General features: G+C 45.2%; 1 protein-coding gene across 2 annotated transcripts in view; it reads right to left on the bottom strand.

Moving 5' to 3' along the window:
* CLTC (clathrin heavy chain) overlaps positions 1-13,615 on the bottom strand; it is a 34,428-nt gene extending 20,813 nt beyond the window's left edge. The window contains exons 1-5 of one of the 2 annotated variants that reach the window (XM_072882529.1): positions 13,323-13,615; positions 4,195-4,402; positions 1,793-2,061; positions 1,290-1,451; positions 375-488 (exon numbers count right to left, since the gene is read on the bottom strand). In XM_072882529.1, the coding sequence (XP_072738630.1) occupies positions 375-488; positions 1,290-1,451; positions 1,793-2,061; positions 4,195-4,402; positions 13,323-13,364 (795 nt within the window). In that variant the 5' untranslated portion in view covers positions 13,365-13,615. The remainder of the gene's footprint in view (positions 1-374; positions 489-1,289; positions 1,452-1,792; positions 2,062-4,194; positions 4,403-13,322) is intronic. The other variant, XM_072882531.1, reaches the window with a different exon arrangement.
* Positions 13,616-15,258: the final 1,643 nt, after the last annotated feature.

The following is a 15,258-nucleotide window of genomic DNA, read 5'->3' as shown; positions in this document are numbered from 1 at the left end:
ATAAATCAAATTCGGTATTGGATAAAATGAGCAAGTGCTTTTAAGAATCAGCAGATACCTGTGCCATTTCAGGACAATTACAAGTGCCATTACATTTTTACTTAATACTTGAGTACCATCACAGCTGAATGATGTTTTAAGAGCTTGAAAGAGTTAAATATACATGGATATTTCTTCCACAAATAAGAACATGCTGCCTTTGAATGCTGCTTCAGTCCCCACCTTTACTTTAACACTGCTGAAGCAGGAGCAGAAGTCACACCAGTTTAGTGCCAAGCCTCAGGTCAATATATTGACCACCTGGCTTCCAGTGCCCTGTTACAGTGTCACATCCACCAAGACTTTTCTTGTGGTCTTGTTTGCAGCTGTCATACCTGCATTGCAACAGGAAAGTCATTTTGTGCTTCAGGAGGAAAGAAGACATCCACTGCTTTCTTTGGAAATGGCTGATTCCCAGTAGGTGGTGTGCCAACTTCAATGATATGCAACTGTGCAATAGATTAAGATTAGTCTGTTAGTTCTTGTATTTAATTTCTGTAACAATAGATTCAACGATGAAGATACAGTAATATTTTTGCTGCTGAGCCTTTATCTTTGCATAAGCTTGGGATTAACTAAGTCAGTCTTCCTAAATATTTTTACTGGCTAAAGGTGTGGCATACTGTATTCACATACCATAGATGACGGAAACAGTTAAGCACAATCTTTAGTTACCCCTAGCTACTTAGAAGTTTAAGGATTCAGTTTGGTCACTTTATACCCACTCTTTCAACTTGGTTAAATTTCTACAGAGACAGTTCTGAAGATGTTTCTCTGAACCTAGCTTTGGTTTTACTTTGTTTTAGCTGTCACAAAGCAGCTCACCTAATTCCAGTGTTAGTATTAGACCACTAGTTAGCCTAGTAACACTACTGTTAATTTTTTTCATCCAATAATTTGGAAATTAAGTTAAGCCTGATACTGAGGATCAAAGAAAGATTACAACAGCTTTTCCCTAAGCTTAGCCTGTGAAGCTGAGAGTCACATGTTTCAAGCAGCTAATTAGGCTGGTCATGACATGCCACCTCACTTCATGACTTGAAACAGACTCCAGCTACATCAGGTAGTCCCTGCTGTGAAGCTCTGTATGCACCAGCTTTCATATACATTAGATATATAGCATCCAGACTGACACAGTCCTTCACTTTTTTCCTAAAGGCAACTTCGTGCATTAAACCACTTGTTCTCCTGGAAGCAGATAACCAGGGTGAGTCATTAAAGATTACAGCATATTTAGAACCAAGTCTTACCTTACCCCCAGCTTGCCCTCTTACTGCAAAACAGAAGAGCGTGGATTCTTCAGCATTTCCTTCCATCTTGAACTGCGCAAAGCTAGCTGCATGTCCCTCAATTGGTTGTGACACTTTTCTATCTACAGAATATAGCTGCATTGCTCCCACAACACGGTTTTGCTAGACAAGACAGAACAAGAGTCAGGAATAACAGGCACTTGGCCACTAATTTCATTTAAGTTAGCACTAGTAAAAAGGTTGTCATATCAAGCTGAAGTACCATGCCATGCTTTCTCATACAAAGGCATCACTTAAGACTCTTAACCTTCTACTAGTGTTTATACCATTACTGGAAGATTTTCAGTTACACTTAAATTTTTTATTTGAAGATCAAGACAAGCATTTATATTCCCAACAATGTTTTAGGAAAGAAAGCAAATATATCAGTTCTGCTCCTATAGAAGAAGGAAACGCGACAAGCTCTGGGCCTTCCATGGCAGACCCCCCTCGTGGTAAAGTACCTGTGCAGATATGCCAGTTAGCAGTAGCCATTTCTGCTTAGCATCAGTACGGTAGTTGATGATCTGGCAGCCAGCAAGACTAGAATGGCGATCAAACATTTTCACAGGCTGGGACTCCCCCTCCATACTCCAATGGTAGACTGCATTATCCGTTACAAGGGCAACAGTATTCAGAGAGATCCACTTCCAGAAGGTAACATCATCTGTCATTGTATGAGCCTTCATTTTGCTCTTCATTTCTATGTTAAATATTTGAAGCGTTTTCCCAGCTAGAAAACACAACATTGTTAGCCAGGTTGCAGTTTCCACTTGTTACTTCAAGCACTGATTAAAAGTAGAAGAGGACATTAAACCCTCGTGACTTCCTTTAAGAAAAGGCTGTTATATACTAGCAGTATCTGCAGTGATCAGCTATTACTTTTAACCAGACCACACTCCTAGGGCTAATTTTACCAATTTGCCACTACTGAGCAATCAAACAGATGTGGAAAACAACTCGGTAGGAGACAAGAGCTTCAGCTACACAAACAAGTTGTACGATACTTCACATACATCAAAACTAGGTTACAATAATGCTGAGTCTCTTGAAAGTTGTGAGGAGAGCTATGCCAATGTCATTAAAAGCTATGTCCACATCTGTTTTAAAGTATAAAAAAAGCACAACATGGAATGGCCAAGTTGGCAGAGGGCTTTCGTAGTTCAGACTCATTAACCAAAACCCTTAGGTTGAGCTAACAGCATACAGAGCTACTGGCTGCAAACCAGACTAATAGAAAGTACGCAAGGAAAGGAATCTAGTGACCAACACAAGCTGTAGAAGGTAAAAGGAAAAGTTCTCCGAATTACACTGAATGTTGTGTACATACATCCTGAACAGCCACCTGCAGTCATTTCTACCAGTTTTTACAACACAGTGGCATATAAGAAATTGTTTCTTCCTGTTGAGAAGATAAGGAAGGTTCTAACCAACTTCTACAGCTATTTAAGCACATGCTAGTGTAGCCCAAGAGGAATATTAAAGATCATGTGAAACTAGGTGCAGGTCAGAATATCTGCTACAGTTACTAACTGGAACTCAGCTTGCTAAAGTCACAGTGCCATATAGGCAAGTGCCTTCACTCACCAAGGATTAGTTTAGTTAGAAGCCACCATTAGTTCAGCTACTCACATAAGATGCAGAGTCAGGAGTTTCTCCAGAGCTTGGAGAAAACTGTCTAATACAGCATCACTCAGGCTACAGACTAGCAATTTATTTCCATATCTAGTGCAGTTGGAGCTTTAGGGTCAAGGGAGATGACATTCAGGTAACATGTGTCCTACATGCTATACAAAGCATATTAAGAGGCAAAATCTAGACTTAAGTCAAAAGGGTCAGTCCTGCTTATAAAAAGCTTAAAATCAAGGTCGCGATAGTTTAAGTACACTTCAGAGTTCTTGAGTGGATTAATTTTCTGAATCTTAAGGATTCCCTCATTTGGGAGGGCATGAAAAACCTCTGAATTTTAGGCTTTCAGTGTTTTAAACACCACTGTTCAGCCATGTGCACCACAGATCTGAGCCATGTGATTCTGCTTTTTCTTTTCATAAGACAGGACAGGAACTAGTACAGTCAATTGAAATAACTCACCATCTGCGCACACAAGAAAGCATTAAAGTTGTGACAAAACAGTAGCAAAGTATTAAAGGCAAACTTAAATAACACTGAATACATATAAATCTTTCCATTGGAAATATATGCATTTCTAGAGTGACAGTATTTGAGCTTCTTGGGCCTCCTGGGGAAAGAGATCAACATTCCTGGAAACTCCAGAGGAATGCTCGTTCTCTGTATAACCAGAGATACCAGGTTAGCTGACCTTGTGCTTTATTCACTACACAAGTCTTCCCTGCATAGCTTTACTTATCACTGACCGATATAATAAATATGCACAAATTGGTGCACTGGCCTCTTCCACCAAGGCCAGACTAAGGCCTTCAGGAATATTTCCCCTCCTCCCTAGTCTTAGCTTTCCTCTCTGTAAAGGGAGGCTTAGTTAATAGACCTTATATGCTTAGGATATCAGGTCTCGCTTCCCTCTAACGATTCCAGACTTGAGACTCCAGAGGTATCTTAAAGTCTGAACCTTCCTTCCAGCTCTCCCTGCTTAGAAGCTGTAAGCATTCTGACTGAAGCAAAAACCTCATCCTAATGATCAGCAAATAGCATGAAGCCTTAACTGAAACTTACTGCCCAGCTACCTTCAGAAGAACTGAAAAATGCGTTAAACTTAAGCTCCCATTAAGCTGTGGAAAATCGCTAAGGGATCCTCCCACATAAATTGCCTGAGAGACTTAAGTCAGTCATACACTAGTCTTACAGAAAGCTCTCCATCCAGTTCAAACATTTATCAGGACTTCCATACCTTTTAATGCAATGACTTTACTGGCAGGGTTCATGATAGCACTGTCAGCCGAAATTGGTCTTCGAATAGGGTTGCTGGGGTCATTCATGTCAATGATCACCACTTGAGCCTGTTCTCCTACTTTCTCTCTTATGCAGATGAATTTGTCAGACTCCATTGTCAGAGTGCTGAACCCAATGTTTGCTGGGTTGATGCCCAGATTTTGGAGCTGGAAGAGAAAAAAGGTTTAGCATTAAGTTACTACCTCAGTATGGCCACGAACAGGTTTTGTGAAAGTTGCAAGAGATACTAGGCTTCATGTATCTTTTGGTGACAATACAACCACGCTACCCAAAAATGGCACGGCACACAAATTCTTGTCCATCTTCAATTAAGCCCAGCAAGCTTCCTGGAGAAGCCCTGCAGCATTCAAGTGCTTGGTACCTTGTCTTCAAGGTCCATTTACAACTTACTGTTCTGAGAACTCAACTCTTGAACACCTCACATGGTTTAAGGCACATTGAACTTGCCTGCCCTGGCAGCTGTGCTAGTTGCAGCTTCAGTACTCACTCCCACCAGCTTTGCTTCCAGAGCCCTAACTTATTCCATTGAGCTTGGCAGCTATCACTGTTTCAAGCTTAACATCACGTGAGGCGTCTGAGCTTTATCTTTATCCTTGTAGAGTTAAAAAAAGCTACCTGTCTAGCAATTAGCCTAGTCCTGTCTAGCAGCAAGGCTGTATACCACCCAGGAGGCAGAGCTACCACATATGAGATGGACACTAGTGAAGTCAGAAATGGCTCATCCACAGCCATACTTAACACAGAAAGATATTGATAAACCACCTCCTTTTCTGCTGAGCCAGTCTGCTTCTATAACCCTTTAAATGCATACCTTTAAATTATGTTTCTAGTACAGCTTGCAACAAAACACAGTTTAGTTAATACCACTTCATTGTGTTTGCAACAGGCTAGTGCATTAGGATGCCAGCAGTGAAACAAGTTTATTCAATTCTTAACAGTGGAAATTCAGAATGGTTAGTTCACCTTACATTCAGATACCCAGCTTGTGCATGGGATATACCTTAAAAACTCAAGATCAGTTTTCTACCTTTAGAGGAATTATCACTTCTAATACTTTAGATATTTTTATTTCTGGGAGACTGTTTGAACTTCAAGCCCAAGGTCTCCCAACAAGGGCTAGACCTTCAAAGCCATTTTAGTATTATTGTACTAGTTTGAAGCAAAACACTAAGCGCTTATCAGCTGTGCTCTGTAGGAGCTTGGAGATGACCACACCTCAGCCGCTCTGTTCCTGCCTACTTGCAGCTTCTGATAAAGAGGGTGTTTTACTATACTTCCTCTTTGTCCTGGCTTTCAGACAGCACACAGGAGGAACAAGTAATATCTAAGTTATAGTACACCAAGTTAACAGAACAAGCTTCACAAAAGGCACTTCAATGGATGATCTGTATCACCCAGTGAACCAAGACAGCCAGATCTTGGTACAGTTTAAGGTTGAGGCTCAAAAGCAATTCAGTTTTAGCTCCTTGGGTCTGCTGAAGGAGAGAATTTCTAGAAAGTGATTCAGCTTTTGTGTATGGTTCTCTGGTCACTCTGCATTTAAGTCCTTTGTCCTGAAGGACACTATTTCATTGAAGTTACCCTGCTCTTTCAAGAGAAGACTTCACCATTTGAAGCTCTTCAGTCAGGTTGAAACAATACCAAAACCATGTTCAGGCTCTTTAATGATTAAGGGCTCATTTCACAGCTAGCTTACAGAGAGTTAATGCTGATCTTTTGGTAAATTTAAGGTCCACCCAGCTTTTCTTCAAAAGATTTTGAGAGATGAAATAGCCCTAGAAGCAGAACAGATGCTTCTAGGGCTAGAAGCAGAACAGATTTAAATGTAATTCCTGAAGCTAAGCATCAAGCTAGTTACCATGACTGACTAGCTGAAACCGTTCCTCCAAGGCAGAATACCTACATATCCTGCGACTTAACACAGTGAACAGTTTCATTCACAGCTCCCTTTACATCCATCCACCTAACAATAAAGCCAGGAAACTTTCAGGTGAAAGACAAGTGTTTTTATCAGCTCTCCCAAGATTTAGTCTTAATGCTACAGCTATTAAAAAACCCCACACCAAACCCTACCTCCTTGACAGGTCAGAACTCTGTTACTCAGATTTACATGAGTGTTTGAGGTCCAGCATCACAGAACCTGACCACACGTTCTTCAGCAACATAGATTCACTTAGAAGACTTCAGATTAAAGTTCAATTCTCCCTTTCACGCTTTTATGTGGGTAGTGTTCTCTAGGCCTGAGACTCTGATATTTGTACATCAGCTAGGCAGGGCTATATGCAACCCGGTCACACCCCTGCAGGCAGAGAAGGTTTGAAGATGTAAGAGTTTTGCCTGGTAGAGCTGGAGAGACTTACTAGGATGTGGCACTTCCTTCTGCTAGGGCTGCAAGCTTAACAAGTGCAAAATCATCTATCAAGCACTCAATTTCCTTGTTCATTTGGTAGAGGAGGGTAGTTTCAGAGTCACTCACAGCACTATACTCAGACACTGTTGATAGAACAAGTCAAAGCAAGTCCTAGCAGACGCATACCTCTTGGGGAGGTCTAGACTTAACCACTGAATCAAAGTTGCTTAGATATTGCAAGACAGATTTATCTCAATTGTGATCAAACTGCCATCTGCTAGGTGTCACGTCTGAGGTATCCAATCCTAGTTAGTAGTGGAAGATGGGGTCCTTTTTAAACTTAAGACCACTTTCAAAGGCTAGCTGTTTCTTTGAAAAGATTTACCTTGGCACTGGAGCTCTGAAGAAAGCTTGGAGAAGCTTTGTGATGGACGTGCAACCATTAGTGAGGTCTTTAAGTACACAAGCTCTTTCTGCTAACATTTCATCTTTTAATTTCAACAGATCCAAGTGCATGAACCAAGCCTGCTTCAAGCACCGAGACAGGAAGTTGACTCTAATCATGACAATCTCTGCACTTGATTACACAAGAGCCTCACCAGCCAAGAGTGCCACTTGCTTTGCTCAGCTGGTTAAGGCTAATGGTAGCTTTTCTTGGCTGCACTCAGACCTGATGCATAGAACTCTTGAGAGTATAGATCATTCCCTGTACTAGGTTATTTCCTTCCCCAAATAGGCTAAAGTTCAGGTGAGTGAGGCTGGAATGTTTATAAAGCTAAGCAAAGTAAATAGACACCAAGATTACTATTAGGAAACATGAGAGGAGGTATTTCTTTGGAGGCTTTTATTATGAAAATTTCAATACTATTCCATGTACAAACTCCCAAGTTTGCTCAAGAACTAGAAGAGTACAGAGGTTTACGGCAGATTTTCTACCCCTTCTCCTCTTACCACAGAGGGAAAAGACACAAACATTTAATATTGCACTCATTTAGGTCCACTACCTTTCACCAATTCACAAATGAGTTTAAAAGATTGCAAAAAAAAAAAGGAATCGTAAGATACTCCTACATTATACTACAAACAACACTTCCTTGGCTTTCAAGCAGATATGAAAGCAGAACTTGCTAGCTGTGCTTGGGCAACAATTTACAGTTCAAGTTATTTTACACCAACATTTGTTGGAAAGTTCAGTTATAACAGTCTCCTGAAAGCACGTTGAGAAGAAAGTGTTCTGTGAAGTAGTCACTCTAATAGAGTGGAACCATGAAACAGGTTGCCAGAGACAGCAGCAACTCTTCTGTTCAGCAGAGATGTCGCCTTGAAGGACTCATCTAACTCGAGGTTGGATACTTCAGTCAATTGCAGACTGTACTGAACCATCAAATTCTATGATGACGTTTATCTGAACAGCATTGAGAGATGAATCATTACAACATGGTAAGTGAAAGTCTGATTAGTAAAATTATTTTTTCACTGGAAGATAATTCAAGTACATTCTTGGTAACTTACCCAGAGAAGTTGTCATATTACATGCATGTTTGACAACAAACTGAATGGTAAAACTGCTGACAAGAGTCTTTGTTGACCCCTTCCTGGAACATTCACTTTCTTGTGACAGTTTGCTTAGCTGTCAAATAATTTCTCCTTGCCTACAAGGAAGGGCGCGGAACTGCTGAGCATGCATTTCACCTCGACTCACACTCAACAGGATATAACCACTGTTCTTGTAGCCACAAGCAGCTGCTTAGTCTCTGCCCAGAGACTCCTTATCTGCATGCAGCTAGAAATCACGTAGCTGGGAAGTGCCAGTTAACAGAAATATTCCCGGTCTTTGAGAAGCACAGAGCTTTTTGACGTGTAGTGAGTCACATTAGCTCTATTGCAAGGCCATGCTTTACTGGGTTTTGATTGAACAAGATAGACACCAGTCTACATTTCAGCCACTCATTTAGTTCCAGACATGAAACTTAGCAAAGCAAACTTAAGTCGCACAAAAGATTTATATCCATGCTGATCTGTTAGAGCTACTGACTGCAGTTCTGTAACACAGGAGTCCCACAGCCAGTCAATGGCTCCAAAGTACTTAATGTTTACCAGTGCAAGGTAAGAGTTACAGTTTGTGACAGGCTAGGAAGTTATGTTTTCAACAGATAAAGAGACCTCTACAATATTCAAGAGCTCTTCTGTTTCTGTGTCCTTCCTATTTTCTGCCTCACCATCAACAGGCTGAGGTAGCCATCCGGTCTCAGCAGCCACAGACATGCTGTGTGACTATTTCGGTTACAAGCCACAGCTGAGACTGTACCTGCTGAAAGTTGAGTTCAGAACCACAGGCTGCTGTCACTTACCTTTGGTTAAGTCACCACAGTCCCAGCACGAAGTGCTAATGAGCATCACCACCAAGACAAGCAGGCCTGTTGACTTCAGTACCTGCTGCAAGGGACATGCCAAGAGGAATAGCTTATGAACTGCTTAACTAATTGTTCCTATCCAATTAGTTGACACACACACTCCTCAAGACACTTCGATTCTTCACAGCATCCTTTGCTACAGGTTTTGCCTCTGTAAGAATACTCCACGCTCACTGGTTTTAGGAATTCAGATCCACTAAGAAGCAGAGGGCAAGAACTCCACCAAAACAGCATTAGGCACAGCAGTCCTCTGTAATTCCTGACTTAAAATACCAACCAAAGACTTAACTGCTTCGAACTAATATTGTTATAGCAGAGCTTTAGTGTTTTAGGATATATTAAACTCGCTCACTGCCAGCACAATACATGAAAGCATTTTGTTGTCTGTCATTGTTAGAGTGAAGTAGTAAATTTAAAAGTTATATGATGCCTCGGCTGTCCAGTTTTATTCAGTTAGCTCTTTGGCATAGCTAGCTATGATTCTGAGAGCCATCCAAGTACCACCACACTAGAACAGCATAGCCGCCATTCAGGTTTGCTCCATCAATGACCAATAGATACAAGAACCCTTTTCCTAGTTCAAAAGAGTAGTTCTGTCTCAGCATCAAGAGCATAGCCTGAGCTGACAGTTTTCTGTACTGCCTAGAAAAGTCTACAGGGTAATTTAAATTTTTTAAATATATATATTTAGGTTCAGAAAAGTGTTTATTAATGCCTTAAGTCACACCAGTACAGTGGTGTGCCTGGTCCAAGTTTAATTTTTATATATTTCAGGGTAGGGTGGCTAAATTAAATGGCAGTCACAGTTCATCACCTGCTAATTTGTCTGGTTCCTTCTCACTCATCAGAAACATGTCATCTTAGAACAGCTCTATGCACCTACCACAGTAAGCAGCCGTGTCTTACTTCCACCCTCAAGTACACAGAGGCACCAACTTATGGAATCTCTGAAACCTGGATATGAGCAGCCAGATTTGCAATCATTCGACATACTGAACTCTGATCTCCCACTACATGCCCACTGGACTGCTGCCTCATGGCTACTTAAAAAAAAAGTTAAAACTTTATAGTACTATAACATGAGTCTGGTAGTTTTGATAGCACAGGAATCGTTTCTCCTTAGAAACTCTCAAGGAAAAAGTTTCTCCACAGTGTGTTGATGATGTTCTTTTGTAGCAAGGCAGGCATCTACAGTAGACAATACACAGATAATATCCTACATATTTGCGACTACTGAGATTTCAGAGCTATGCAACGGGACTCAGACAAACAAGACCTGAAGCCTGACCACACATTTTGTTTTTAGACTTCACTTTGTAAATATCCAGAAAGCTTACTTAGCCCTAGTAAGCCAACTACTTGCCACATCTTACTTGCCCACACTGGATCTTCAGTTCAAACTGTGGGTACAAAGCATGCTGTACTACGTACCCAAGAGAAAGACATTCAGAAGCACAATATCTCAGGGCTTCTGGAGCCTTTAACTCTTCATTCCCATGTCACCTAGCCAAGACGCTGACAGCGACAGATAATGCCAGGGTACGTCGCGTACTGCAATATGGAGTGCAACTGGGTTGAAGCTGAAGATCAGGTCAAGCTTTGTACAGACAGTTACTTGACCGTTTTCTGACCTGCAGTAGCAGATCCATGGAGAACTAGTATCATACTACACGTAGTCCTGATTGCCAGTCTTTTAGATTAATTAAAAGCAACTTCCAATAATGCCTCGCAAGAACTTTCCCATTCATATCTATATCACCTGCCTTTTTATGAATAGGGCTCCAGCTAGGTACCTTGTCTTTCAGTAAGCATCAACTGCAAACTTGCAAGTGTTGTGCAACACCTGTATAACAAGTTTCCCAGACAATGTAGGTCAGGCACAGTTCAAGAAACTGTATTATTGAGTCCATGAGGACCTCCTATGAACAGCCTGGCACACGCTAAAGCAGTTCTGGACAGCAAAAATGTAGCAATATCAATGTTTCTACTCTCAAAGTTTCTACTCTCCAACAGCAAGTCAGGAGTTTCAGCATGAAAACAGTACCTCCGAGAATTCGAGTTCCTCTGAATTTTTTCAATGAAATAAAATGAAGAAGTTCAGTAGTTTCAGCAAACTGAAGTGTTATGGGCAAGAGCCACGTGCATGTAGGCTCAGAAGGCTGGACACCCAGTCTTACAAAAGACCAGCTCGTATATGCAGTTGTAGAAGATACTGGTTAAGTCCATGCTCTACGTTAAACAGGAACAGGGGGGAAAAAATACAAGTAAACAGATAAATCAGTCTTTAGTCAGAACGGTCATGTTCCACAACAGCGCTGGCCTGAAACTTCTCAGCACTTCTGGAGTGAAGCAGATGAGTTTCCTTATGTAATAGGACTCATGTCACTAGAGACCTGGCAGTGGGTCACATGCAAGGTTTGTATCTTAAATAACGTATCATAGATGCATTTCCACAATACTTTATTAAGAGCTGGGCTACCCAGAGGGATGAGTTTCCCCGGAGTATACAGAACCTTCTCAATGCCCGGTTCTAGGCTATGCCACTACCAGGCGAAAACACTTGCTCAGAGCTGAAGCTCTGGTCAACTGACGAGAATCTCCTGTCAGCGCTGCTCGCTAAAGAGTCCAGGGCTACACCTAAGCTATGAGTTCTGGCCTGGTTTTAAACTGATACTGAAGTAAAAATATCCAATGCTCACCAGTTAACTAGCTAGATAAAAACCAACCATGGCAGCATTTTTTAAATCTAAAAATAACACTACGGACAGTGATAACTTACACCACAAAAGTAGTATTTTGCGATTGTTCTTTTAACAAGGTGTCTAGAAATTAAATTCTTTCATTTGGGTTAGGAAAAAAGTCACTACAAATCATGCAAATCCATCACTATGTTAGTGCCTACCACAGCTCCAGTTAGCTAAGCACAAACTACGTATAGACGCTGACATCATAGGGAAGCAAGGCTACAGCCAGGTTGCTAGAAGCCAGAAGACCCTGCCTAGGTATGTCAACGTAACTTATTATCCAAGTTCTTCTCAAAAAACCACTCCTCAGCAGTGAAGCCAAGCTTAATACCATCACAGCTAGAGCAACTCAGGACGAGAAGCGTGGCTCGTAGTACTTCGCCCTATAGACTTGTGGGATAGGAAGTACACATTGCACAACGGTATTACCGCTTCTAGACCCCTCCCTGTACTCCAGCTTCACCCAGAGACATTAAAGGTGCATGTTTGTTTGAGAAGGTAACCTTGCATTCCTGCAGCAGAGTGATTTCGGAATGTGTTAGCAGTGCCTTTAAAAGGCCACGTTAAAGAAACTAAAGGCCATCGCTTGGAAATAATCTATTAGCATCTAGTTATGGTTTAATGATACCAAACCTAGAATTTGTCAGAAGCCAGGAGACAGAAAAGTGTAGACCTGGCACTTCTGTGCCTGCACTGCCACAGCTGTGCTGCAGGGAAGCCCGCAGTAGCTTTCACATTTCCCTGCAATATGTGGTTTTTCTTCACAGAAGATGACATTACAAGTCAGAACATCAATAAAATTATTTAGTATGTCCTTACACTTATAAGAACTCTTAGCCTCATTAAAAAAACCCAAAAATAGCCAGGCAACACAGGGAGACAGCTTGGCCACCTCGTTAATTTACCCCCCTCGCCCCCTCCCTTGCAGATCCCGCGCTGAAGCGGGATTCCCCACTCGCACTGCCCAGAGGAGAGGGTCCCTCTCCTCGGAAGCGAAGCGGAACCGGCCTCGCCTCCCCTCCCCTCGCACCCCCCAGCAGGTGCGAGCGCGGGCACGGCGCCAGCCTCGCCTACACCGCCGGGATGAAACACGCTCCGCCACCCAGAGCGGGGAAGGCAAGGCGGGGACCGGGCAGGGGCTGGATGCCCGGCGCCGGGGCCCGCACCTCGGCCCCTCGCCGCCTCCCCTACTGCCCAGGAGGCGGAGGGGCCCCGCGGCGCCCCAGCTCTTCCCCCCGCGTCCGGGCCCGCACGGAGGCAGCAGCGGGCGCGCTGGAAGGTGCCCTTCGGGGCGGCACGGCACGGCGCTGCGCGGCGGGCGGCCCGCGGCGGGAAGGCGCTGCCCGAGCTAGAGGCCGGCAAGGCCTGCGGGAGAGCGGCCACCCCGCCGCCGGAGGGACCTGAGCCGCCCCGCGGCCCCCAGGGAGGGCCCGCGGCCAGTCCCGGGCCTCTCGCCCGGGCACCGTCCCCGGGCGGCTCCTCCGCTCGAGGGAGCGGCCCGCCCGCCTCAGCACCCGCTCTTCCCCGGCCCGGCCTCCGCCGGCCCCTCCGCGCCCACCTGGAGGTGCTCCTGGAAGCGAATCGGCAGGATCTGGGCCATGGCGGCGGCAGCGGGCTGGGGCTCCAGTCCGAGGCCGGACCGGAGTCACACCTCAGCGGGGTCCGGGCGGCGCGGGGAAGCGGGACCGCAATGGCGGAACAGGCCAGCGAGCAGGGAGAGCCGCGGCGATCCGGAAGCTGCCCCCGCCAGCGGAAGGATACCGCCGCGGAAGGAAGAGGCCTGCCCTCACCTGCCGGGACCGGCCTTAACTGCGCCGGCCGGGCGGAAGGATCCCGGTGAGCGGCGTGATCACGCGCCGCGGGGCCAATGGGAGCGGCGGAGGGATCCGCCGCCGGAAGGGACTATTTCGGGCCCCATCACTCCTCCCTCCCCGGCCTTTTTTTTTGCCACATCATGCGACCGAGGTGCGGCTGCGTCACTTCCGTTCCGCGCTCGCCGCCCCGGTGGGTCACGTGCAGGGGGCAGCGCGGCCGGGCAAGGTGCCGGGCCCGGGGCGGCGGGGCCGTTGCCGTGAGGCGGGCGGGGCAGGCCCAGCCCCGGCCCGGGCCCCCGTGGCGGCAGCGGCGCGGCGGCCGAAGGCTCCGGGGCTTTCCCCGGTCAGCCCCCGGCAGCGACGCGATCCGTTCCCGCCGCTGAGCTCGGTAGCGCCCGGGGCCGCCGGTGAGGGCCCTGCCCCTTCCCCCTCCCGGCGCCCTCCCGTTCTGCCTACCGCTTTTCCCCATTTTAGCAACCGCCCCGGCTGCGGCCGTGCCCCGCGCTCCACTGAGTAGCATCTTAACGGGTAGAGGATGTATTTTTCCTCGCTGTGCACCGACGCCTCCGATTAAAAAAAGAAAACAACGCCGGGAAGGGCCATAAGCCGGTACCGAGCTTCCTCCCTCCCTTCACCAAAATCGCGGGAGGTAAATGAACATCACCGGAGGCTGCGGCAGCCCCTTGACACTCCGGGGATGCTCCACAGGACTCCTTCCCACCTAACACCGTTAATAAGTAAAGGAACATCATGAACCTTCAAATTTCCTTCTCTGTTTCTTAACTTAGGCTGTAACCTCAGCCCACAGAACCAGGTAAAACCTAACACCCCTTCCCGGCCTGCAGCGCAGGGGGCATGCCATGTGCTGTAACGCCTAACCGCTGCTTGTCTTCGATCTTTCCTTCTTTTGCAATCTCACGGTTATTTCCTCATACCATTTTTGCTTTGTCTTAAATTCACAATTTCAAAACCTCTGAGCAGCCCTGGAACACAGAGGAAAACCCCCCCCTCCCTTCTTGCTACTAAGAAAGTGGAAAAAAAAAAAAAAAATAAAGCATTGGTATCTGCCAAGAGATACATAGCCCCAGGCAAGAGTGGGCGTTCTAGCTACTGATCTCAGACCTAGTGTGTGGTGCAGATGTCATTTGACTTGCAAGTGGCTGTGACATTGCAAATATAACATAAATCAAAGTAAACAGCAATAATTTGTGGGGTTTTGTAAAATTCAGACTCTAGGTTTAGTCAAGAAAAAGCACTGGCTCCTCAAGCAGAGTCTGAGCAACAGCACAAAAGACCAAATCCCTTTTCCTTCTGAACCCAGGATAAAGGGCCCAACGAAAGAGGAATCGTAAACATGCCACTTCCTACAAAGACGGATCACAACAAGTAAGCGTTTGATTCACGCACTCCCTGAGGAACTAGAAAGGCGTTAATCTTGCTGCCGTTTCTGTGCTCTGTACGCAGAGAGAAGGGGCAGGCGGCAGCAATTCTCCTGCAGTTAGGAACTCTGCGACTGAAGCTTGCACAGCAGCTGCGGGCATCCCTGCTCGCTCCTGCTATTGCTGTTGACAACTACGGCGTTGCTCGAGTTAAGCTTCTTACAGCCTCGCAAGGTGGCATCCGGCAGCGTATGCCGCAGCCTCTCCAGCTCCTCGAGACATGAATCAACGCCGCCTTCGC

The sequence above is a fragment of the Ciconia boyciana genome, chromosome 17 (genome assembly GCF_034638445.1).
Source record: "Ciconia boyciana chromosome 17, ASM3463844v1, whole genome shotgun sequence".
Lineage (NCBI taxonomy): Eukaryota > Metazoa > Chordata > Aves > Ciconiiformes > Ciconiidae > Ciconia > Ciconia boyciana.
Note: the sequence above shows the minus strand (reverse complement) of the source record. Positions and strands in the feature narration are given on the sequence as shown.